Source organism: Vespa mandarinia, chromosome 19 (assembly GCF_050613455.1).
Source record: "Vespa mandarinia isolate Hongniang chromosome 19, ASM5061345v1, whole genome shotgun sequence".
Taxonomy (NCBI): domain Eukaryota; kingdom Metazoa; phylum Arthropoda; class Insecta; order Hymenoptera; family Vespidae; genus Vespa; species Vespa mandarinia.
The window spans coordinates 2,980,486-3,004,302 of record NC_140828.1 but is presented as its reverse complement, the minus strand read 5'-3'; the positions used below and the strand labels follow the sequence as shown (position 1 = coordinate 3,004,302).

General features: G+C 28.0%; 8 protein-coding genes across 22 annotated transcripts; 5 read left to right on the top strand and 3 right to left on the bottom strand.

Annotated features, from left to right (window-relative positions):
- Nucleotides 1-430: 430 nt before the first annotated feature.
- Nucleotides 431-2,431, bottom strand: LOC118449368 (uncharacterized). 2 transcript variants are annotated; one of them, XM_085662880.1, is made up of 4 exons: nt 1,986-2,431; nt 1,623-1,882; nt 1,442-1,555; nt 754-1,372 (listed from the first exon to the last, which is right to left on the bottom strand). In XM_085662880.1, the coding sequence occupies exons 1-4, from the start codon at nt 2,062-2,064 to the stop codon at nt 1,106-1,108; spliced, it is 720 nt and encodes a 239-aa protein (XP_085519006.1). In that variant the 5' UTR covers nt 2,065-2,431; the 3' UTR covers nt 754-1,105. The 2 variants fall into 2 exon arrangements, with proteins under 2 accessions (XP_085519007.1, XP_085519006.1); XM_085662881.1 differs by lacking the exon at nt 1,442-1,555 and having other exon boundaries at nt 431-1,372.
- On the top strand, nt 2,138-3,814 carry LOC118449369 (uncharacterized). Of its 2 annotated transcripts, XR_014983328.1 has the most exons (4): nt 2,138-2,431; nt 2,831-3,111; nt 3,276-3,518; nt 3,647-3,814. XR_014983328.1 is itself a non-coding variant. In XM_035883837.2 (3 exons), exons 1-3 carry the CDS (start codon nt 2,275-2,277, stop codon nt 3,414-3,416), a joined length of 579 nt encoding a protein of 192 aa, XP_035739730.1. In that variant the 5' UTR covers nt 2,138-2,274; the 3' UTR covers nt 3,417-3,814. The 2 variants fall into 2 exon arrangements, 1 of the variants encoding a protein (XP_035739730.1); XM_035883837.2 differs by having other exon boundaries at nt 3,276-3,814.
- Nucleotides 3,815-4,196: 382 nt separating this feature from the next.
- LOC118449364 (H2.0-like homeobox protein) lies at nt 4,197-7,287 on the top strand. Its single transcript, XM_035883831.2, has 4 exons — nt 4,197-4,674; nt 5,081-5,323; nt 6,136-6,326; nt 6,400-7,287. The coding sequence occupies exons 1-4, from the start codon at nt 4,569-4,571 to the stop codon at nt 6,598-6,600; spliced, it is 741 nt and encodes a 246-aa protein (XP_035739724.1). The 5' UTR covers nt 4,197-4,568; the 3' UTR covers nt 6,601-7,287.
- On the bottom strand, nt 6,785-9,000 carry JMJD4 (jumonji domain containing 4). Of its 2 annotated transcripts, none has more exons than XM_035883830.2 (5): nt 8,770-9,000; nt 8,320-8,688; nt 7,891-8,188; nt 7,530-7,764; nt 6,785-7,454 (listed from the first exon to the last, which is right to left on the bottom strand). In XM_035883830.2, the coding sequence occupies exons 2-5, from the start codon at nt 8,564-8,566 to the stop codon at nt 7,017-7,019; spliced, it is 1,218 nt and encodes a 405-aa protein (XP_035739723.1). In that variant the 5' UTR covers nt 8,567-8,688; nt 8,770-9,000; the 3' UTR covers nt 6,785-7,016. The 2 variants fall into 2 exon arrangements, with proteins under 2 accessions (XP_035739723.1, XP_035739722.1); XM_035883829.2 differs by having other exon boundaries at nt 6,793-7,454; nt 7,530-7,800; nt 8,770-8,994.
- Nucleotides 9,001-9,648: 648 nt separating this feature from the next.
- LOC118449272 (odorant receptor 43a-like) lies at nt 9,649-13,686 on the top strand. Of its 9 annotated transcripts, none has more exons than XR_014983277.1 (8): nt 9,649-9,982; nt 10,103-10,506; nt 10,632-10,731; nt 10,832-10,933; nt 11,019-11,177; nt 11,267-11,355; nt 11,448-11,836; nt 11,918-12,036. XR_014983277.1 is itself a non-coding variant. In XM_085662631.1 (8 exons), exons 3-8 carry the CDS (start codon nt 11,906-11,908, stop codon nt 13,617-13,619), a joined length of 1,137 nt encoding a protein of 378 aa, XP_085518757.1. In that variant the 5' UTR covers nt 11,318-11,355; nt 11,431-11,517; nt 11,681-11,905; the 3' UTR covers nt 13,620-13,686. The 9 variants fall into 9 exon arrangements, 7 of the variants coding, with proteins under 7 accessions (XP_085518761.1, XP_085518759.1, XP_085518757.1 ...); XR_014983278.1 differs by lacking the exon at nt 11,918-12,036 and having other exon boundaries at nt 11,448-11,517; nt 11,681-11,908; XM_085662631.1 differs by lacking the exons at nt 9,649-9,982; nt 10,103-10,506; nt 10,632-10,731; nt 10,832-10,933; nt 11,019-11,177 and adding exons at nt 12,276-12,682; nt 12,870-12,969; nt 13,038-13,139; nt 13,235-13,393; nt 13,545-13,686 and having other exon boundaries at nt 11,318-11,355; nt 11,431-11,517; nt 11,681-12,199.
- A 246-nt stretch (nt 13,687-13,932) lies between these two features.
- On the top strand, nt 13,933-16,460 carry LOC118449267 (odorant receptor 43a-like). 2 transcript variants are annotated; one of them, XM_035883643.2, is made up of 6 exons: nt 13,933-14,599; nt 14,947-15,353; nt 15,413-15,512; nt 15,686-15,787; nt 15,919-16,077; nt 16,192-16,460. In XM_035883643.2, exons 1-6 carry the CDS (start codon nt 14,309-14,311, stop codon nt 16,249-16,251), a joined length of 1,119 nt encoding a protein of 372 aa, XP_035739536.1. In that variant the 5' UTR covers nt 13,933-14,308; the 3' UTR covers nt 16,252-16,460. The 2 variants fall into 2 exon arrangements, with proteins under 2 accessions (XP_035739536.1, XP_085518799.1); XM_085662673.1 differs by lacking the exon at nt 16,192-16,460 and having other exon boundaries at nt 15,924-16,040.
- A 2,411-nt stretch (nt 16,461-18,871) lies between these two features.
- LOC118449305 (eukaryotic translation initiation factor 2-alpha kinase 1) lies at nt 18,872-22,138 on the top strand. Of its 3 annotated transcripts, XM_085662637.1 has the most exons (10): nt 18,872-18,990; nt 19,239-19,374; nt 19,605-19,775; nt 19,871-20,027; nt 20,122-20,591; nt 20,718-20,914; nt 21,003-21,179; nt 21,246-21,395; nt 21,511-21,648; nt 21,744-22,136. In XM_085662637.1, exons 2-10 carry the CDS (start codon nt 19,305-19,307, stop codon nt 21,957-21,959), a joined length of 1,746 nt encoding a protein of 581 aa, XP_085518763.1. In that variant the 5' UTR covers nt 18,872-18,990; nt 19,239-19,304; the 3' UTR covers nt 21,960-22,136. The 3 variants fall into 3 exon arrangements, with proteins under 3 accessions (XP_085518763.1, XP_035739611.1, XP_035739609.1); XM_035883718.2 differs by having other exon boundaries at nt 20,122-20,914; nt 21,744-22,138; XM_035883716.2 differs by lacking the exon at nt 18,872-18,990 and having other exon boundaries at nt 19,116-19,374; nt 20,122-20,914; nt 21,744-22,138.
- A 107-nt stretch (nt 22,139-22,245) lies between these two features.
- On the bottom strand, nt 22,246-23,801 carry LOC118449270 (divergent protein kinase domain 2A). The gene is made up of 4 exons (XM_085662614.1): nt 23,165-23,801; nt 22,811-23,111; nt 22,593-22,723; nt 22,246-22,470 (listed from the first exon to the last, which is right to left on the bottom strand). Exons 1-4 carry the CDS (start codon nt 23,765-23,767, stop codon nt 22,246-22,248), a joined length of 1,260 nt encoding a protein of 419 aa, XP_085518740.1. The 5' UTR covers nt 23,768-23,801.
- Between the last annotated feature and the right edge of the window lie 16 nt (nt 23,802-23,817).

Genomic DNA, 23,817 nt, shown 5'->3' with positions numbered 1-23,817 from the left:
AACCTTTATATATACATACATACATAATATATCAGTTTAACGTTTTAATCGTTTAAAAAAGAAAAAAAAAAAAAGAAAAAAAAAGAAAAGAATGAAGGAAAGAAAAAAAAAACAACCACAACACGAAATATAAAAGATAAATTAATACAGGTATTAATATTGCCAAATGTTTTTTCAATTTGATTGAGTCTTCGATTGGGATTATACGGTGACTAACTTTCGATATATTAATTAGATTTTGAGATTAGAAAGTTTCATAGCGCAAATCTAAACTGCATAGATCCTAGGTCACAATAATCGTGATCTCATTAAAAATATGTAATGTGTAATGTAATTAGAGGTCTTACACTTTGGAGTGATGATGATGATTATTGATGAGTAATAAGAATGATTAGATGAAAAGAGAGAGAAAGAGAGAGAGAGAGAGAGAGAGAAATAGAGAATAATAATGAAGTATAAACGAAAAAAAAATATTCTTTCTAGTCAAACTATCTAATGATTTCTATGTCGTTTATATTTCGTATAAATTAAACGACTATCGAATTAGAATAATTTAGAATAATATGCTTTTTAATATTTATATCATTTATTATCTCAACTCCAAAGTATAGTTCTTTATATCAGTGCCGTCCTTAATATTTCTTACGTTCACCTTATTTATAGTATATGCAATTGAATTAAGATTATTAGTATGTTATTTTGCAAATATGCAAAGATCGATTGTCATGCGTTATTTTTATTCAAAAAAAAAGAAAAAAAAAAAAAAAAAATAGGAGAACAAGGGAAAGAATTTTTAATCTACGTATCGATATTATTTTAAATTCACGACAGTAAGTCGCATAGTTTTAATGTGACAAAATACTTTTAACATTTGAACCGATGAAAAATTCTGTACAAAATGAATATGAAACATTAGCGTCCGTAAGAGAATGAAGTAAACAAAAAAATAATAATAGACACATTGTTGGTACTTTTATTTCAGGATCTTTAGATCTTCCGTCTTTCTCTTCCTCTGTCTATCTGTCTGTCTGTTTCTCTCTTTCTTTCTCTCTACCTCTCTCTACCTCTCTCTACCTCTCTCTACCTCTCTTCATCTTCCTTGAACTCATGATTCCGGAAATAATCTACAATCTGTGTATTTGTCCTCACACTCATCGGAGTTCCTCTCGAAGTCTTCTTTAGATGGAAGCCAAGCGGTAAACGAACGAATCCCGTTTGACTTCTTCTTCTTCAGAGACTCTTGAGCAGATCTGATCACTATTGATGCTTTACAAAGTAACAATCTGATGCAGGCTGAATCGAAACCATCTATTGTGTCCATCAATCGATCCGGAAGTGCCTCGTTACGAGCCTCCTCGATCAATTTTGTCATCTAAAAAGGAAAGACATTTTATTGAAATTTGTTTTATCATTAATTTATCATTAATTAGGTTTGACTCACTTTATCATTTTTATTCTCTAGGATAAATTTCAATGGATCCCAAGGTGATTCAGTTTCAATGGATTGATCAACTTTATCATCTTTCACCGGTGGCAATCCAAAAAGAGAACTGATCTAGCAAAATTAGAATAGAAAAATGTTAAAGATATTATCTTCAGTTTTTCTTTTGATTTTAACTTACCATTTGTGCAAGAAAAATAACGCTGTTCACTGCAATAGCTGCGATCTTTTGTGAATCAAGACCGAGTAATCTGAAGAACGCTGAGATTACATTGGTTGGACCAAAATCTTGATTTTTATCATCCCCTCCGCGATCTCCACGTTTAGAAGATTCTTCCTTTTCAGGATTTAAACTTTGAGATACAAGATTGGCAACGTCCTTGACGATTTTCAAGTAATCGTTCGCGTAACGAAAACCAGTTTTTATCTTATCGAACATCCCTGTGATTAAGATAGAAATAATATTTTTTTTTTCTTTTTTTTTTTTTTTTTTTTTTTTTTGTTTAATACTCATTGAATATAAAAAATTATGAAGAATTGTTACCATCTGCTCTTCCGAAAACAAACGTGTCAAAGAATATTAAAATGAGGACGAATTGTAGGATCACTTTGATCGAGGACATTTTAACACGACAAAGAATATTTCAAGACTGACTAAAAGAATCAATTTTTTTTTTCTATGTAACGGGTGTCCATGTAATTATATTTTAATTGACGCACTTTTCGCTCTGTCAGTCAAGCATTAAAAAAAACTAACAGCACATAACAATTCGGACGACAATAGGATGCTAAAGAAAAACTCGGTTACAGTTTTAGTTTGACGACCGAACGCGATGAATTCTCAAAGAATTTTTATTTTCTTCGTAGTTATTTTATGGAAATTCGAAACAGGAAATTTTGCGGATATTTATCAGGATGAAATTGAAAGTTTGAGCGAGTTACCTTTGGATAAGCTGATTAAAATCAAGTCATCGATTGCGCCAATATTAGGTCGGTATAAAAAACAAACAGAATTTTTTTTGTTTATTTTCTTAATATTTCAATAAAAAAAAAAAAAAAAAAATACCGTTTGTTCAGATCATTATAATATATATAATTACGTTGCGTTATATTAAATAAAATTCATTCTCATTGCAATACAATTTTAAACTCAAAATTATTACTTCATTTGAATACTAATCAAATTTCTTTTCTCAACGACATTTTGATTACATACAGAAAATAAAATAAACAAGAATATATAACAAGATCGCTAAAAATAATTTTCATTGAAAACAAGCAACTATGTAAATTTATATCCAATATCTATATTCCACAAAATTCAATTAAGATAAACGCAATAAAACATTTTTAAAAATACACTCTGACAAAATAAATGAACTATTACAGAAACATCGATGATTGAGAAGTATGAGGAGCCTGAAGGACGAATAAAATCAACATTACCAATAGCCTTGCCATTAAAAAGAAACAATAAATTACCAATAAGACGTCATGGAGGCGATTATTATGAAGAAAAGGGCAAAGATACGAAGATTTCCAAAATCTTTCAATTAGCTGTCACTGCACTATCCTTCCTGGCTTTCGGTGGTTATCTCTTAACTTTGATCATTACAGCTATTAGGCGAAATACAAACTCGACTGGCAATGGAAACGTCATCGTTTTTTCGGTAAATCCACGATCGTATTATTTTGTTGTTTATATATATATATATCTCCCCCCTCTCTCTCCCTCTCTCTCTTTCTCTCTCTCTCTCTCTCTCTCTCTCTCTCTTTCTCTCTCTTTCTTCTCCTCTAGACACCATAAATTCTGATTCTCTCATCTTTTTCGTAGAATCTACAGAATTTACAGAAGTATCAACGACCTAAAAGGAATCTTCTCGTTTTGGATCCAATGGAAAATAATTTTCAAACGGATAAACTTTATCAAGGAATGATTATGTTATCTCGTACTTATGCACGTTTCGAACATTAACAAATTTCATATAAAAAAAAAAAAAAATCATATATATTTCAATGAATATTTCAATCTGAAGAAAAAGATATAATATTGGACATAGATTAGACAGAATCAAAGGTAATAGTTAGATACATCAGCTCTTCACTATAAAAGCGTCGATTGGCTCGAATCGACTCAATCGAAGCTTTGATTATCACAAATCCGGTGGATCCTCGAAAATCCTAAAACCTAATAAAATCGAATAGAGGACCACGATGTGTACATATCCCGAAGAATATTCTTGGCGTGTGGGTAGAGGCTGCTTCAAACATGGCTCTTCAAATAAACACCTAAGTGACTGTATACTCTAAAGGCCCACGTAGAAAGATAACCATATGGCTACCACCGGAGGTATCATAGACGTCTCTCTAACATTTTCTTTCTTTAATTTTTTTTCTTTTTTTTTTCTTTTTTTTTTTCTTTTTTTTCCTTTTTGTCTTTCTTTTTAATACATTAATATTTTTTCATACCGTAAAAATCGATAGCCGATCATTATAAAAAGCTTTCTTAAAATATCAAAGCAAAAAGTAAATTCATTGCGAATTATTTCAAATATATTCTATTAATGTATTTAATTATTTTTAAATAATATTGATAATAAATATTTTACGATCGATTTATATTGAAAGATCGAATTAGTAATTAAGAATAAAGTTGGATCAATTTGTAACAATCATTTGTGAGAGAGAGAGAGAGAAAGAGAGAGACAGAGAGAGAGAAAAAGAGAGAGAGAGAGAGAGAGAAAGAGAGAGAGAGAGAGAGAGAGAGAGAGAAAGATTATCACCATCATCATCATCATCATCTTCGAAGGAGGAAGAAGGAGTCTTCAAACCAGCCACGCCTACATCACTTTCGTGAACCAATGAGAAAGACGAAATTGTACCAAGCTGACTCGAATTTTTAACTCTCCTCTAAAATCTGGCTTCTCTGGGAAGGCAAAGCTAAGTAAAGCAAAACGTTAGATTCCCTTATGCATTTTCTCAGTGATCATTCCGTCGCGCGTGATTAACATTTAACATGTTCATATTCATATAACTTCTGTCATTGTTAAATTGTGTATCAAACAGTGATGGAAAAAATAGATCATCTATTGTCAACGTAGTAAAATTATAGTTTTATTCAAGAACGATGAACGGTGAAAATACAAATGTTTTGGAAAAAGTTAATCGTCCGAAAATTTTAAAATTTGGTGTTGAACGAATTTTATCTAATGAATTCTCTTCGAAGAGAACAGGTGAGGACAAAAATCATGATCTAATCATTGGACGTGTATATATACACACATATATATATAAATATATATATATATGTGTGTGTGAGTATTTGTGTGGATGTATATATATATATTATATTTTTAAATTAAATGAATAATTATAGATATGTATTATTATAAGATTTGTAATTAGATATTATTATCATTAAACTTATATATATATATATATATATATATATATATATATATAAAATTTATAATTAAATAAAAATCTATAATTATAATTTAAAAGTATAATTAATATATATATATAATTAAATTATATAATTAATATATATATATATAATAAACTGTATATAATTAATATATAAATATATATATGTATATATATATATTAATTTATTCTTCTGCATAATATCCAAAATAGTACGTCCAAGTCCAACATCGATGATTCCATCGCAAGATGTATTAAGACCATTAGCAGTTCAATTTTCTACGGTAGCATGTCCTTGTCCCGGAAGCTGTACAAGTTGCGATCTACGTACCTGTTCCAGTTTTCCCTTTAGACAAACTCCGATGGAAACTCAAGCGATGATTAATTATCAAAGAAATAATACAGATAATTTTGGAAATTTGTATCGACCAGCTGCTGTTCGAGCAATTTCAAGAGGTGAAAGAAATAAAATAATTATTATTGTCATTATTATTTTCTAGTTTTGTTATTATCTTTTCATCATTATCTTCTAAGAAATATAGAAGAGCACATCAGATCAGGATTACGTCATTAACAAATGTTACCATATGGGCAACCGTTTTGGCTTTCGAATAGCAAGGAGCAAGGAAGCAAGTAGGGCAAAATATTTATGCGCCAATGTATTCTCGTGTTTCCTGTCTGTGTTTAAACGACATCTTAAGTGGCACCGTGCGTTTACAAGCCGTATAAACAGCGGTTTCGCCGCGTGTCTTTCTACGCTTAGTTAAAGCTCTCGGTGGCATCAATGCTTTTCTGCAGCCACTTCTCTCTCTCTCTCTCTCTCTCTCTCTCTCTCTCTCTCTCACTCTCTCCCTCACTCTCTCTCTCTCTCTCTCTATCTTTCTTTCTTCCTTTTGTTCGAATCACGGAGAGGATGAAAAGATATTTTAAAACATCCTAAGTAGATTTAAATAATAGATCTTTACACTTTTATGTTATAGTTTTGAAGAAAAAAAAATATTTTTGGCGGGAAAAAATTTGATGTAAATTTTTCGCAGAATGCCATTACAAATCCGAGAATAGAGTTGCGATCTTAAAAATATCTATCAGCGTTGGATATTTCAAGAGCAATGTGTAAATTTCTACAGATGTTGCATACTTTTCTCTTCTATACTAGTAAACCAATCGTGATTTGTTAACTTTATCAAGATTCATTTTCAAGAAAAAGTTATAAGAACGAAAATATAATTTTAATGATAATTTGTATTATTATATTTGTATCGTTTCAGTGACAACGACGGCATCTTCCAATCTTGGTAATACCATGGAAACTAATACGAGAAGAAAACGATCATGGTCCAGAGCTGTATTTAGTTCTTTACAAAGGAAAGGTCTTGAAAGGAGATTCTCTTTACAAAAATATATCACAAAACCCGATAGAAGACAATTGGCTGCTACTTTAGGACTCACCGACGCTCAAGTATTTTATTTTAATTATTATAAATAATTTGAAAAATGTCAAAGTATGTGTCTTTCAATAAATCTATTCTCAGGTAAAAGTATGGTTTCAAAATCGGCGAATGAAATGGCGACATACCAAGCAAGGAGAAAATAATAATTCATCGATCGCTGATCCAGATTCGACTCAAAAAGAGATTCCTCAGAAAATGTTAGAAGACTCGACGAAAAATGTCGAAGGAAAAACTATTATTTCCGAAGATGAAGAAGATATTGAGATACAAGTGGACGTATAATAATTGACAGATTTATTTTTAGGATCGAATTGAAATTTTCCTAAAATTTTTCTTAATCATTTTACCCTTAACTATTATCAAGGATGTATATTTTTATCATTAATTTAACACGATCACAGATAGATAATTTAAACTATTAAATAATTGGATTAAAAGAGAAAAAGAATTAGGTATAAATGAACGTTGGAAAAAATTTGAAAAAATAAAATTTTATTGCAACCCTCTTTTTTTTTATATCTAATTAAAAGTATTTACAGATCGATGTGCTTTTTACACGCGAGTGAAAAGTGTTATCTATCCTCAGGGGCACACTTTAAAAATTAATTTCAAAATCTTATCGCTAGATGTCACGATAATCGATATCGATGATATCAATCGGTAAAATCACAGTAAATCGTTCTTCATATAAAATGATATTACTTATCTTCATCTCGAAGTACAGAATTGATTTTTTCTAATAAATTGATCGGTTGGTCGTCTGCAGATATCAAACTATAAATTGATTTCTCCTTAGTTTCGATAATAAAGTCTTCCAAAACAGTTTTTAACATGGTAAGATCAAAGGAACAATGATTAATTCCAAATTCGTATTTCCGGAAGGAATTCACTCTTATTCCTTTTGTAATAAAATCTAAACGTTTAGTTGCGATAAAAGATATAAAAGAATAGAATTGTATATAATTCATTCCATGGGAAACTTTCAACATTAATTGACAATGTTCAACCCAATTAACCATATCTTTACAATCTTCCACTTCTTTCATAACAGAAGATAATTGTTGTTTCAAACTCAGCCATATGGTATATATATTACATCCATTGATCCAATTATGATTCACAGAAATAGTATCTTCCTATTGAACGACACTTGGCTTATTTTAAAATAGTCTTTGAAATAATATTTAATTTGCATATCAAATGGTACTTACCAAATTCCAGACTTGATGATGCCATCCCGATGGAATAAACATAATCTCCCCAGCTTCTTGTATTACGTCGAAACATTTTATATTTTGACTATCGTACTCTTTATACTTAGAATGATCCTTAAGATCCTCAGAAAGTACATCGTATACCAATTGACCATATGAATCACGAAATTTATTTTCTTCTTTTGGTGGAAAAAGTAACCAACGTTTTCTACCAACGATATTGGCAGACCAACTATATGAAAAAAATACATCAGCATGCAATGGGGTCCTGTAAGATAAAGTAAACAAAAAAAAAAAAAAAAAAAACATATAATCTTATAAATGATATATACAAAATTAAGTATATTATTTTATTTACCATGTTCCTTTTGGTCCCATATAAACAAACATATAATCATCCTCTAATTCTGGCTTAGCAATGTAATATTCGTTCAACCAATCTGATGCAAAATAATGGGGTACTTCATAATAAATTAAATCAGGAAAAATTTTTGCACAGTGCCAATCTTTCAGATACAAAAGTGGCATATCGTTTGTATAATCATTGTTTCTATATTTAATCCAATAATCCAAATATTCTTGCATATTCATATCGTTTTTAAGTTGAGAATTATAATATCTTCTTTTACAATCGGATATAGGTACCAAACATTGACCTGTAAAATATTAAAAAATAATTTAGAAAAAATGAAATAAAATAGAAAAGATATATATACATATATATTTATATATATATATTTATATATATATATATAATTTTAATTCCATTGTAACATCCAGCGCTCACCGAATAGTCTACCGAGTAATTCAAAATTTGGCGCGTCTTTTAATACCCACTGCTGTCTACATGGCCAACTTTCGGTGATCACGGTATCGATAATACATGGTTCGTTGTCAATAAGAAACGTGTGAAAAAATTCATTATATGTCAATTTATGATTCACTCGTCTCACCGATTCAATCGCTGGAAGATGTTTAGCATTGGACGGTATATCGTTCTTCGTTATTTCGATTATTTTTAACATAATGTACATTTCACTCGTCCACTTAATATTATTAATTAAATATTATAATACACACAAAACACGTAGGCACACACACAAACATACACGCGCGCGCGCGCGCGCGCGTTCATACATGTGAAGGAGGAATACACCTAAAGAAAATATAATGAAAAATGTATAAAATATTCGTAGAATAAATAAATCTTTTATATGGATTATAATACGATGCATACGTTAAGAAACAATACCCAAACACAAGGACCACTTATTCTTCGATACAATAATTTTCAATACCCACACAGTCAACGACAAGGACGAGTAAAGAGACATTTTGGGCACACGATGTACGACGCGCCAAAAGTTCGATTTTTTAACAGATATATGTTTATATATATACATATATATATGTATATATGTATATATATATATATATATATATATATATATGCACGATAAGAAAATAGCAAAATTTATACGAGTAAAGAAAACGTTCGATCAGACATGATTCGTCAATAGACGGCATGAGAATCGTTGACATTACTGCCCTCTGTTAATAAAATTTCTTTAAGCGGTAATTTTAAAAATGCAACATAACTTGCTTTACACTATCTTTCAAAGAGATTGAATTAACAATGAGACATTTTTACGATATACGTTTCTACCTTTTAATTAAGAAGATTATCGATCAATGGTATATACCGATCTATCTAATAATTATCTCTATACTGGAAATAGATTTTAAAGTAAATTTCTTGCAAAGTGTATTGCAAATTATCGTGAAAAATTTATCATTAGATAATTACTAAAACTGTCAATTTTCAGAAAATGTTTTTGAACTCTAGAATAACGTATTAAATAATAACGATGGTATAGACACCATACGCGAATAGAGTTAGTATTAATTTATACTAAGAGAGAAAGTCACGCGAGAGAATGTGTATTATAATTAAATAGGTACCTTTTGATCGTAGCGATACGTAGCGAAAATTAAAGATAATTACATTTATCGGTTGGTAATAATTAATAACTTATCGATCTAAATGATTGTAGATATATATTATAGTTAATAATTTTGCAACATTCTTAGTGTAGTTTCGTTTCAATAGTATCATTCCTTTGATAGTTATTGAAAAATTTTCAATTATGGTACTACTTCGTATCAAACCAAATCAAATGTTACGTTTATTAAATTTAACCGGAAATTTTACCAGTACTTGGCCGGGATCTCAGAAAGCAGGACGTTTTGAAATGATCTTACGAGATGTTGGTTGGATTTTAGGAGTGTTAAATGCATTTCTAATATTATTGACTTTATTTTATGCCGATTATTATCATATAAATGAAAAGGACGTTGGTACTTTAATGAAACCTTTATGCGAAACAGCTACTCTCATAGACGTTATACTTGCTTTAATTTTATGCAGATTCAAAAGAACTAATTTACAGGTAATGCAAATCTTTGTTTCATTATATTTCAATATTATTTAATTTATTTCATTAAATATATTTTATATTTAAATATAAAATAATTTTTTATAAAATGTATAAAATGAAATTCTTGAACAGAAACTCATGGAAGAAGTGAAAGAATTTATTAATAATTGCAATATCAAGGAGGAAGCCATCATGCAAAAATATATAGATCATTCATCGATCTCCACAACAATGGCGGCATCAAATGTTCTAGCGGCCATTGCATTTTCTTTTACTCCATTCTTTGCGGAGAACGACGTCCCTGGCGATGCTATGTTTCCATTTGATATAAAATCATTATTCATTAGAATTCCGATATACTTTTTGGACGTAATTGTTCTCTTTCAAACTGCATTATGCGTTTGTGTGGATTTTATGATTGCAATGTTGATGTGGTACTCTGCTACTAAATTAGAAATTTTAGGATTAAAACTTGAAAATGCTACGGACAAATATAAAATAAAAAATTGCGCTAAGGAACATCAGAAAATATTAAAGCAAGTACAAATTATAATTCATTTATTTTGTGGCCATGATTTTTAATTCTAATCTTTCTCTTACCCTCTCTCTCTTACTCTCTCTCTCTCTCTCTCTCTCTCTCTCTCTCTCGCTCTATTTTTAGTTTCATATCCGAAACACAAAACGTTATTGAAATGTTATTATTCAAAACGAACGTGACAATGGGCGCAACTGCAATTGGTGCGACATTCTCGCTCCTACACGTGCGTTATATAAAACTTATAAAAATATTTTAATTTTGTTTGTATTAATTAATCAGCAAGATAATTAATTGGTCGGTATGAATAAACATTGGTATTACAGCATGAACCAATAAACATAGAGCTACAGTTTATTTGCATGATGATTGCTAGCTATCAAAGATTATATGTTACAGCTTTACCTGCTGATGATTTAAAAGAAACGGTATAAACATTTTTTTGATTTCTATATATTGTTATAAATTTATCTCTTGTGTATAACTAATAATAATTATAAATTATTTTTTTAGAGTATGAAACTCGCGACATCGGCATATAATTCAAAATGGTTCGAAGATACTTCCAACATGGCAACCGACGTACGCATTATAATAGTAAGAAGTCAAAAACCAATTTTGATTTCAATGGGTGGTCTACTTCCCAATTTAACTCTCGAATATTATGCAAATGTAAGGGACAATATGCAAATATTATTTATTAGGAAAAATTAATTTGAAAATTTCAATTAAATATATCTATCTATTTTTTTCTTTTACAGTTCTTTTACACAATTTCATCTTATTTCATGACAATGAGACAAATGATAGAAGAATAAAATCTGACTTTTTCTTGTCTCATTGTTAAAACGTAATTATACTTACTTTTTTTTCTCTCTTCGTCCATTTTATCAATTTGTTTGTATTTTCCTTCACATAACTTCAGATCATTTTATTCCGAAGATATCTTGCACACTGCAGACTAGACTTGTAATACATACGTACATATCCATAAACTGAAAGAAAGAAACAAGTATGTACTTATATTGATACGTTGAATCAAACGATACTTTACTTCCATATAAAAGTACCCTCTTTCGCAATGGGTAATTGTATAGAACTAACGACACGTTGATTACATAGTACTCTCAACAGGCGTAGTTTTAACTTATTAATCGATATAAACCCTTTCCTAGCTTGTGGAGGAGGCCAACAGTAGGAAATGCTATTTATTGAAAATATATACCTACCTAGAGAAATAGATTAGACTATCAGCTGATAAGAATTTTTAATCGAATAGAAAAAGGTTCTTACAAAAAGAAGAGGAAAAAAAAGAAAGGAAGAATATAAAAGTAATTCGTGACTTTTTAATAGTACAGATCCCTTTTCTCATATCACTAAAGGTTTTTATTTGAACCACAATGTTATTGAAGGCGTCGCCAGAAGCAGCTTTTCTCTTTACAAAGCTCAGCGTTGGATTGGCTTCATCTTGGCCACCATCACCAACAGCAACGAAATTTCGAATACTTATTTTTGATTTCTCATGGTACGCACTTTTTGCGAGTGGATTGTTTCTTTTATTTCCATTGTTAAATGCACTTTATGTTTTACGAGATAATTACGTTGTCATGAGCAAATCTATTTGCTTATTTTGTGCTGTTGTTCAAGTTCTTCTCAAAATGATATTCTGTCGGCTTCAACGTACTCAATTTCAAGTACGAAATGAATATGAATTTTTGATTAAATCCTATACATAGCTTGTATTTTGATTTCTTAGTAATTTTGTTTTAGGGATTGTTCTTTGAAATGGACAATTTTTGCAATAATGCTGACGATCAAGAAAGATCGATACTTCAACGAACTGTTGAAAGATGCAAATTTGTACATGTGACTTATACAATGGGCTGTTATCTGACTGCTGTCATCATCGTTTGTGGTCCTTTATATACTAATCAGAATTTTCCTACTGATGCGAAATATCCCTTTCAGACAGAACATCATCCCATAAAAGAAATCATTTTTCTACATCAAACTTTAGTTGGATTCCAAGCTTCTGCTGGTTTGACTATCGATTGTCAAGTTGCTCTTCTTCTTTGGTATGTTGGTGCTAAGTATGAAATTTTAGCAGAAAAATTGAAAAGAATTAAAAATGAGAATGAACTAAATACTTGCTTGAAAAAACATCAAGATATTATTAGGTAATTAAACGAATGATCAGGTCTATTAAAAAAATTTTATCTATTTTTTAAGTAAATGAAAATAACAATTTGAAAAGTCATTATTTAAATTAATTATGTGCTAAGTTGACAAAAATTTTTGATAAACCTAATAAATAACATAAATAATATTTATATTAACGTAATTTTAATAATAGAATCGTTTTAGATATACAAAGCAAGTAAAATATGTAGTGAAGTATTTGATCCTAACTATCGTCACAACGACGAACGTAGTCATTATTTTTGGTGGTTTAAATATCGTCAGTGTAAGTAATTCCAATTTTTATAATTTTACTTATATATCAACTAATTTTTAAAATGTTCTTAATGACAGAAACAATCATTAATCGTTAAGATTCAATACATTGTTATAGTAATTAGTGCAAGTGCTGAACTTTTTATTTGTGCTTGGCCAGCAGACAATCTAATTACCATGGTATTTTACTTATTTATTATATTATTTTTTTACACGTATATATATATATATAATATTTAAAATAATGTAAAATATTTTATTTCATTTTCTTTCAGAGTTCGAATATTTCCTGGGGTGTTTATTATTCAAATTGGTTATTAGTTAAACCTAAAACGAGGAAAACATTGTTACAATGTATTTTGAGATCGCAGAAAGCTGAAAGCGTTCGTATAGGAAGCGTACTTCCACCATTATCCTTACAATATTATGCATCGGTATGAACATTTAAATAAGAAAAGAATGAAATATTTAATGTGTATAATATTTAAAAAAAAAATATATATATATCAATAATTTGTCAAATATTATATAGGCATATATAGAATTAGTACAAAATGATTTTTAATATGTTATATATAATTTCAGTTCTTATCAACATCGTTTTCGTACTTCACCGCGTTACGAGCTATGCTCAGTGATAGTGATACAGGAATTTCATAAAAGAAATTTTCTCTTATGAAAGTTTTTCAACATAGAAATAATATTTGATATTACATCAATCATTATAGCAATATATATATAATAGTTCAATAAAATATTATTTATTATCATAATTGAAAAAAAATTGTACACAGTAATATCATGAATAATGAAGAAAGCAATATTTTTCTTACGTACTTACGTATTTAAATATAAGTACTTACGTTATATATAAATTAAAACAGATCGTATATAATCCAATAATTTTTCTTCAATACACACAGAAGTGTTTCTTTTTAATATATCTTTCTTACGTTCCATTCGCTCTCTAACAATACATTTTACTCGATGTAAAGGGAAACTCGATGAAGGTTCAACCCTTTTTTCTTTTCTTCCATATAAAGTAAAATAATATTTCATGATGGACGATAGTCTGTACTTAAAGTAAAAAAATCAATACAAATGTACATCTAACGTGTGTACTTACTTATTATCATTGAAAGATATAATTTCAAAGCAAATGATTGGATGTGGAACGTTAGAAGGAAATTATGATTTATTCAAAGGAGGAGTTAACGTATCGGTCAGTCAGTCTTTCAATCTACTCGTCTGAAGATTATTAATGAACCATTATCCTTCACAGAAGGAAGTATCATGAGAGAAACGAAGTAGTATTAATACAAACGTTATATCAAGAAGAGTTTTAAACGATGTTTAAAATACCTGCAGAAAGGGCTATTCTCTTTTTAAAAGTCAGTGTTATCTTATCTGCCTGTTGGCCACCTTCACCAAAGGCAAAACGTTCTCATATCATTTTATTTGAACTCTCTTGGTACGTCCTTTTTATCAACACACTATTTCTTTTATTTCCATTGATAAATGCTATTTATGAGAATCGTAATGATTCCATTGGCATGACCAAGTCGATCTGTTTGTCTTGTGCTGTCATACAGATCACTTTTAAAATGATACTCTGCCGTCTTGAACGTTCTCGATTACAAGTAAGTTATCATAATCAATTTTTGTCGTATGTCTTTTTATTAATAAAGCTGGTGATTATAAAAGTGGCCTAAGTCAGTTGAAATCTTAAAAGACATATGCTATTATCATTCTGAACTTATTTAATTACATAATCAATTATAATTTTTAAATATATATTTAATATTTTTCTATCTTCATGTCTCGTTATAAAAGAATATTTGTTGAATATGTAATTCAAACTCGAAATATTTAAAAAGAAAAAAAAAAAAATAAAAAGAAAATATATATAACTTATTGTACCACTTATATAATCACTAATTCATTAAAAATTTTCTAATAATAGTAATTTTTTTGTTTCCTTTTTCAGTCTTTACTCTTCGACTTTGAGAACTCTTGCAAAATTAAAACTAGTCGAGAAAAAGCTGTATTTGAAGGATACATAGATAAATGCAAATATATTCACACACTTTACACAACTTTATGTTATTTAACAGCAATCGTCATTATCTGTAGTCCACTATACACGTCCCAAAGATTTCCGACTAATGCAAAATATCCTTTTTCTGTGAATTATTCACCAATTCGTGAAATAATCTTTTTTCATCAAACCTTAGCAGGTTTACAAGTCTCTACTGGCATGTGTATTGATTGTCTACTTGCTGCTCTTCTCTGGTATATCGGTGCTAAATTCGAAGTTTTATCAAAGGATATCAGAGAATTTAGAAATGTGGAAGAATTGAATTTTTGCTTAAAGAAACATCAGGAAATACTCAGGTAATAAACGCAAACATAACATTGTATTGCTTAATGAAAAAGTCCTGATCATCTTTCAGGTATGCATCTGAGACTAAAAATGTTATTTTACATTTGATTTTAATTATCGTACTAACAGCTACAATAGGTACTATCTTCGCTGGTTTAAATATCGTCGATGTAAGCTAAAGAGCAGTAATATAATATTTTTATTTATATATATATTTTATTACCTATCATATACGTATTATTTTATTATAAAAAAAACTAATATTACAAAATATATATATATATATATATATATAATATAAAATTACTTATATATTATGATTAATTTTTTTTCTTAACAATAGCAACAACCAATGACAGTGAAGATCCAATATTTCTTCATTGTGTGTGTGGCCAGTACAGAACTTCTGATTTCTGCTTGGCCCGCAGATAATTTAATAAATAGAGTAAGCTTTTTCCAGCTATATATATACAATGTTACGTACATACAAATGTTATGTACATATAAATTTATAGTTATATTTATACTATAACATATAGTTATATTTATCATAGAACTTTGTATTATTTTGTCTAGAGCAGTAATATCTCCTGGGATGTATATAATTCGAACTGGTTGAAATGTAATCCTCGTGTAAGAAGAAATCTTGTGCAGTGTATCATCAGATCGCAAAAATTTGAAACAATTCATATTGGGAAACTGAAAATACCATTGTGTCTTCAATATTATGCTACAGTAAATATACAATTTATAATTAAAATCTTTCCTCTTTTTAATTATTGTATAACAAATGTGTATAGAAAAGTTAATAACAATAAAAATATTAATACATGTTGGATGTATTTTCAGTACTTAACTTCATCTTTCTCTTATTTCACTACATTGAGAGCAGTACTTGGAAAAGAATAATATGGAATCGTATTATGAATTTTTTAAGATGAAATAAGAAAATAAAAACAAGATGAGATTACTGCAGCCATAAATTATCTTCGTGAAATGCTATCGCAAAAATTCTCGAATTACAATAAGAACATGTAACAATAGTGGTATTAATTGAATAAAAAGAGAGAAACTATTGTTCATTAAATATTAAAAACTCTTATTATCTTAATTTACTATCATACCTTATACTAGATAACGCTAAGAGTGTTAAAAAAATCAATTTTTTACTAATATAATTACGTTAAGGTTAATTATTTTATTAGGTATTTTCTATAGACATTTTTATAAACATATGTTTAGGAATTTTTAGAACATTAAAACATTTTGTACTTAAAAAAATAATACGTATTTAATAAAATGTATTTTGTATTATATAAAATTACATAACATTATTATATTACATAAAATATAAAATATTGTTTTGGGTTGTCCGAAAAATTCATGCCGATTTTTAATTGATGGCATAAAGACAAAATCGGCACGAAGTTTCCGATCAACTCAATATTATATATTATATTACATTATATTATATACTATTTATATTTTAATTTGTATTGTATTATACTGTAATATAATAAAATGTAGTTTATACGATATAGCAAATATCTATATAATTATCGAGTACAATGTACTTTCTATATATTATTTAAAGAAAACGAAAATAACAAAAATACTAATCAAATAAACAGGAATGTGATAAATAATTTAAAACTAAAATAACAAGAGTAGATAAGATAGGTGAGAGATATAATAAATACGACAAGAAAAGAATTTTCGGAAATAAGAAAAGTATAACACAAATAGGAGTTTTAAACATCTTTAACAAAAGAAAGACATTGGACACAGTGGCATAACACTTGCGTACGAATTCCAGCGACAATTACGGTTTCGAATCTTACCAACTGAACAGAAAAATTTCTTTACTTAATAATCGTTTTTATGTGCTATACTTATCTACTGCAACTACTTTCCCGCAAATCATTGTGATTATGTTACAAACCCAGACTTTTGGGAAATAATATTCGCATTTTTTCCATAATTTGAAACTTATAACAGGATATAGTAGTATACATTTCTGGAAGTGACTCACTAACCTACGCTCTTGCCTGTCATGTGATGATCCAAATTCAAATGTGCGGTAAACATTTTCACGGAGGATTTTTCAACAAAAAAATATAACTTACCTGTAATGGACGGCACGATTCCACGTGACACGTCTTCGCAAGTCATCTGATCCTGTTGCAAATCCAGTTTTACGGGAAAAAATTTTCGCATTCCCTGTAATTTGGATTTTTGATCAGGAGAATATAACTTACCAGGAGGTAGTACGCGAGAACGTGCTACCTCTTCGCAAGTCATATGATCCTGTTACAAATCCACTTTTACGGGAAAAAATTTTGCGGTCCCTGTAATTTGGATTTTTGAATAGGAGAATATGACGTACAAGAAGGTGGCACGTTCTCGCGTGCCACCTCTTCGAGCGTCATGTGATCCTGTTACAATTCCAGTTTTACGGGAAAAAATTTCGCGGTCCCTGTAATTTGGATTTTTGATCAGGGGAATATAACTTACCAGGAGGTAGTACGCGAGAACGTGCTACCTCTTCGCAAGTCATATGATCCTGTTACAAATCCAGTTTTATGGGACAAATTTTCGCGGTCCCTGTAATTTGGATTTTTGAACAGGAGATTATAATTTATTAGAATCGCACATAATCTGATCTTATTACACAGACATGCTTGTGGGAATATCATTCTTTACATTTCTAGTCGAAATGTTGGGGAAATTGGAAGTTGATAGGAATTAGGAAGTAAATAAATAATATTGATTTTAATTTAATTTACTTTTATTAATACTTTTTTTGTAAGATTTTCTTGAAAACGTTTTTATTATATACATATTTCTATATTTTAATACAATTTGATATTGGTTACATTCTATACTATTACATGGGGAACTCTTGTATTGCAATTTTATCTTGAATACAGACCCAAGAACTTTGAAATACTTTGTTGAATCTAGTGTTTGTATTTACGAGTAAGTGATTTCAAAATAAAATTACTAGTTTTTTAAATAATTTGTCAAATTTATAAATATTGCTCATTTCTTCATATAGGATGTAATATAACTTACAGTAGTATTTTGTTATGTATATCTAAATTATAATATAATTCAAATATTTATTATTTGAAAATGCTTCAACAAAATGTACAATTAATTTTAAATCTAAATTAATTCTTAAATTAATATTTTTATAAATATTTATATTTTATCGTTATATAGATTTTTTCTATTTGTTGAGGTCCATTTCATAAGTTTTTAGCATTCTGTGTGTTTTCTGAAGATAACATAATAACCATATACATAGATGATTTCCAAGCGCTGTCATTCTTGTAATTGTATTCTAAATTTTTTTATGTATTCTATATCGCCTTATGTAATGACTATGCATTCAGAAATAATGACTATACAAAGTTTGCCCAAATATAACTAATACTTTCCATCCATCTTGGAAGAAGTAAATCTGTAAATACATATATATATATATATATATATATATATATATATATATATATAATATATATAGGTTATTCTACGATAAGCAGAAAAAAGTAATCTGTCGCTTATAAAAAGAAAAGTTATCAGGAAATTTTGGGGAATTAATGGTTGCAATTGTGCTGCAATTGGCTGATAATAAAATTCATTGTAAGTACAATAAAGGAACCAATATATTTAATATTATTTATTGGTATGATTTTATTATTATGTGATTATATTATTTATCAATATTTATTATGTTAACAATTGATCGTAATATTATGCTGAACTTATTATGAATGCAATTGATAAGCAAGGTTTCGTGTATCTGACAATAGTGAATTTAAATAAAATCATTATTGGCGGATCAACAACTCATAAAGTTTTAGACAATGCGTTGCAATTTCTTGTTCCAGAATGTAATCGTTTAATAAAACGTAAAATAAATATTTTTTGAAGAAATATTTATCCATGGTTAAAATATGGAACGTAAAGCAGTGCCAGATAATAATCCCTGGTCAAATTTAATGACCATAACAAAATTTGACAGAGGTAAATAACTTAACCTCCATTAGCCCGCTCATTTTTAAATCTTTCGTAGAATAATATTCTTCGAATTAACTTTTATATTAATAATTTCAATTAATGAATTTCGAGATATTTTGTTGTCTTTATTTTTAGTTTATACTTGAAGAAATGTTAATAATTTTTCTTTCAATTTTATCTAATACATTTAATTTAATGTATAAATTGATTATAAAATAAAGAAAATTTTATAATAGGTAATAATACCAAGACGACAATTCGATGGGACACCAGATCTGAAACTCAAAACAATGAACAAATTATTCCTGCAGCTACTTCTTCTATTAGTCTTCTAATTGAATCACTAATCAAACAGATATGTACAATGTTTGAAGGCGATACTGTTCGAAGGAATAAACTTTATTTTAGTAATTTATAAAAATATTCTATGAAATAAATAATATGAAAAGAATATTATTAAAATGCATTATAATTTATGATATAATTATATTTGATTTTGCAGAGATATGTGATAGACTTCATGAAATAGGACTAATTGATACTTCTTATAATTCAATGGAATTGGAAGGTATTAGAGGTCAATTTCAACATGCATTATACAGATTAGTTGCACTTGCACGCACTGCTACTGGCAGTGAACATCCTTTGAATGTTCCTAGGTAAATTAGCATTCACTTTTAATTTTTTTAAAGCTAAATGTGTTGCACAGTACAATAAAATTATTAATGTTAATTATCATACTTTATGATATAGTTGTCTGATGGCTGAATGGTCACGCTATCGTAGAGAATTTCATGAAATAAGTTTTATTGGCGGTGGTGGATTTGGTAATGTATATAAAGCATTACATCGTCTGGATGGTATTGAATATGCAGTGAAAAAAATTATTGTACAATCTGGACATGTGAGTACTATAAAGCAACACCTTGAAGAAGTCAAAAGTCTTGCCAAATTAAATCATATGAATATAGTTGCTTATAAGACTGCTTGGATAGAGCCTACATTAGTAACAACTACTGTTCCAAGTTTACCAAATGTAGGGAATGAACGAAGCAAGAGCCATTTTTCAAAATATAGAGCAAAAAGAAATATACCTCATCAATCATGTAAAAATAATAATTTTAATAACAATAGTCAATTGATTTCTAATAGTAACAACAGTAAAAAAAACAGCGGACAAGATATATCGTTAAAATCCGATAAAGAAGTATTTTACAAAACTGGTATGTATTTTCACATAGAGAACAATGCTCAAAAACATGTGAGTGGAAGTGCAGGTGGTTATATAATAAGTCACGATATTATTAATGAAAGATTTCTTGAACTCAATTCATTGACTAATATTATAGGACAAAGAATAATCGAACGAAGTAGTTCAACCAGTACAGAAGATACTTCAGATATTGTATCATTTAGAAATGATAGTAATAACAGTAAAAGTAATAATGATTATTCAAGAAGTAATGCCAATTATATAGTTAGTGACTCAAATGATGAATCTAGTAGTGATATTAACAATCAAATTTATCAATATAAATCACGAGTGGTTAGTATTATTAAGTAATACTAAACATATGTTTGTATAATAATATATTAAATTTTATAAAAATTTTACTTAAATTATTTTATTTCAGGACCCTTGTTATGCAACTTTATATATTCAAATGGCACTTTGTGATAAAACGTTACAACAGTGGTTAAAGGAACGAGATGATTCTACTTCACAACAGACAATTACTACAATATTTACACAAATTCTTCAAGGTGTAGATCATATACATTCTCTTGGAATGGTACACCATGATATAAAGGTAAAATGAATATACTAATGCATCAAATAAAAAGATATTAAAATATTACTTTTCTCTGAATTATAGCCAAGCAATATATTCATAACAGCACATTTTCAAATCCAATTAGGGGATTTTGGTTTAGCTTGCCCGTTGCAAAGAAAAGATCATGATTCTGTATTTGGTACACATATGTATGCAGCACCTGAACAATTGAAAGGAAAATGCAATCCAAAGGTATAATAATCAAATGAAGAGAAATATATTTATGATAGATCTTATATACAATTAAATAAATATGAAATATATAAATTATAATTATTTTTTCATCTGTTCGTTTTTGTGCTCTCAGAGTGACATATACAGTATAGGAATTGTTCTGTTAGAGCTATTAATTTATACAAAAACACAAATGGAGCTTTGTTGTATTATTGATGAATTGAAAAAAGACCAATTACCAGTATCATTAATTAAAAATCATCCAAAATGGGTAAGTTCTACATTTGAAATCCTTCAAATAAATTAAAATTATATTTTTTATATATATGTTCCTATCTTTATAAATAATACACTACAATTGTATAGGCTCATATAATTTGCCAATTAATACAAGAAGATCCTAATAAAAGGCCATCGACAGATGAACTATTACAAAATGTAACTGAAGATAAAGATGTAGTAATAGCGCAATTAAAACATGATATTGTCAAAAAAGATAATACAATAAGAGAATTACAAGAAAAAATCACTATGCTGCAGGCATTTATTACTAAATCCGAACCTCCATCAGAAAACCAATAAAACCTATTATAATTGATATGTATGTGATTAATAAAATTTTATATGGAAGTAAATGATAGTATTTATGTACAATAGAATGAACGAACGTTTATACATTCATAAATAGATAATTAGAACATATATTTATTTTATATATTACATTTTTCTAATGTTTTTCTATTACTTTATTCAATAATTAAAAAGAGTACAATTATAAGGATATAATAAAAATACATAATGTAAAAATTATTATTTTTATTTAATAAAATATAAACATTCTTAAAAATATAAAATTCTTTAATTATACTTATATAAAATTATATACCTCTATTTTATTATTTTTTTCTATGATAGTATCTAACAATAGTTTAAGATGTTGTCCTTTATTAATTCGATTCTGTAATTGATCATAAACAGCACATTGCTTTATTAAATATTCCAAATCTGGATATTGTTGTAAAATATTATTGGGTATGTCATGTAAAAAGCCACCAGGAATTAAAGTATCACTAGTTTTTGGTGACAATAAGATCTATAAAGTAATAAACAGCAATATTTAAAAATTTACTATACACCTATATATTTCTATTGTATTATTGTAATAAATTTTTGAATCAATAAAATTATCCAGAAAATAATTACTTATAAACATACCCGACAAATAGCATAATAATTGTGATCACTTAATTGATGATTGCAAATATCTATAGAAGAGAAGGAAAAACAATTTAAGCAATTAATATCAATCGTATTCTCTTGTATTTTATACCATGTTGTAGATTTATCTAAAATATATATAGAATTATGAATCTAACAAAGAGAATTATTTAAGAAAAATATTACTCTATAAAATAAAAATTTATATATACTACCTTTGTCCAATATATTTTTATCAACAACAATGATATTTTCTAAATCAATGAATTTGGCAATGCCATCTGAATTAATTGCTATGTTATCTATAGAAATATCAGTCAAATAAAATCCGAAATCTTTATTCTTAAACGTAAACATATATGCAGCATTTAAAAGACTTGAAACTATCTTTGCTCTATAAATCCAAGGTGCATCATAATATGTTACAATTGGTAATCCTACATATTCTTCAACAATGATTCTTCCACAAGAGCCTAAATATTTTGGAACTGGCCATCCTTTGCTTTCAGGTAATATCTAAAAACTACAAAGTACTATATATTTTTAATTAAACATATACTCCATATTACCTGAAGCAAAAGTGGTTCTGGATTAATCATCACCAATGTCCACAAATTAATATAAAAAATATTTGATTCCAATTCTTTATTTTTAACATATAAATTATGAAAAAGAGTATCTATATTTCTATCACTTGGACAAAGCCTTAAAAGACTATTATCATCTTGCGTAAAACTAGAGATTAATTTTCTTTTAACTAATTCATAAAAATCAACTTGAGAACTGTGATTATTTATTTTCAAATTATTTTTACAAAGAAATTGTAAATTCTTATTTTCGCAAAGCATTTCATCAAATGCTTTCAATTCTGATGTATGTGCTAATTTTTTCAATACAACTTTGGTTTCGAAATATTTTCCCATAAAAACGTTTTTTACTCCAAATAAATAATTAATTAAAGAAAATATATCGTCCAATGTAATATTTATATTTTTAATATAATTACATTCAGAAATGCCATAGCATGCAGGACATTTATGCAATTCACATAATCTCTCTATGGATAGATTTATATTTATATTTATATTCACGTATAAAATGAAAAGTCCAATCATTAAAATAAGACTCCATTTTTTAAATTTAATAATATTATATAAATATGATAAAATCATCGAAACATTATATGCAAACAAAATGTTTAATTAAATTTACCAGCAACTAT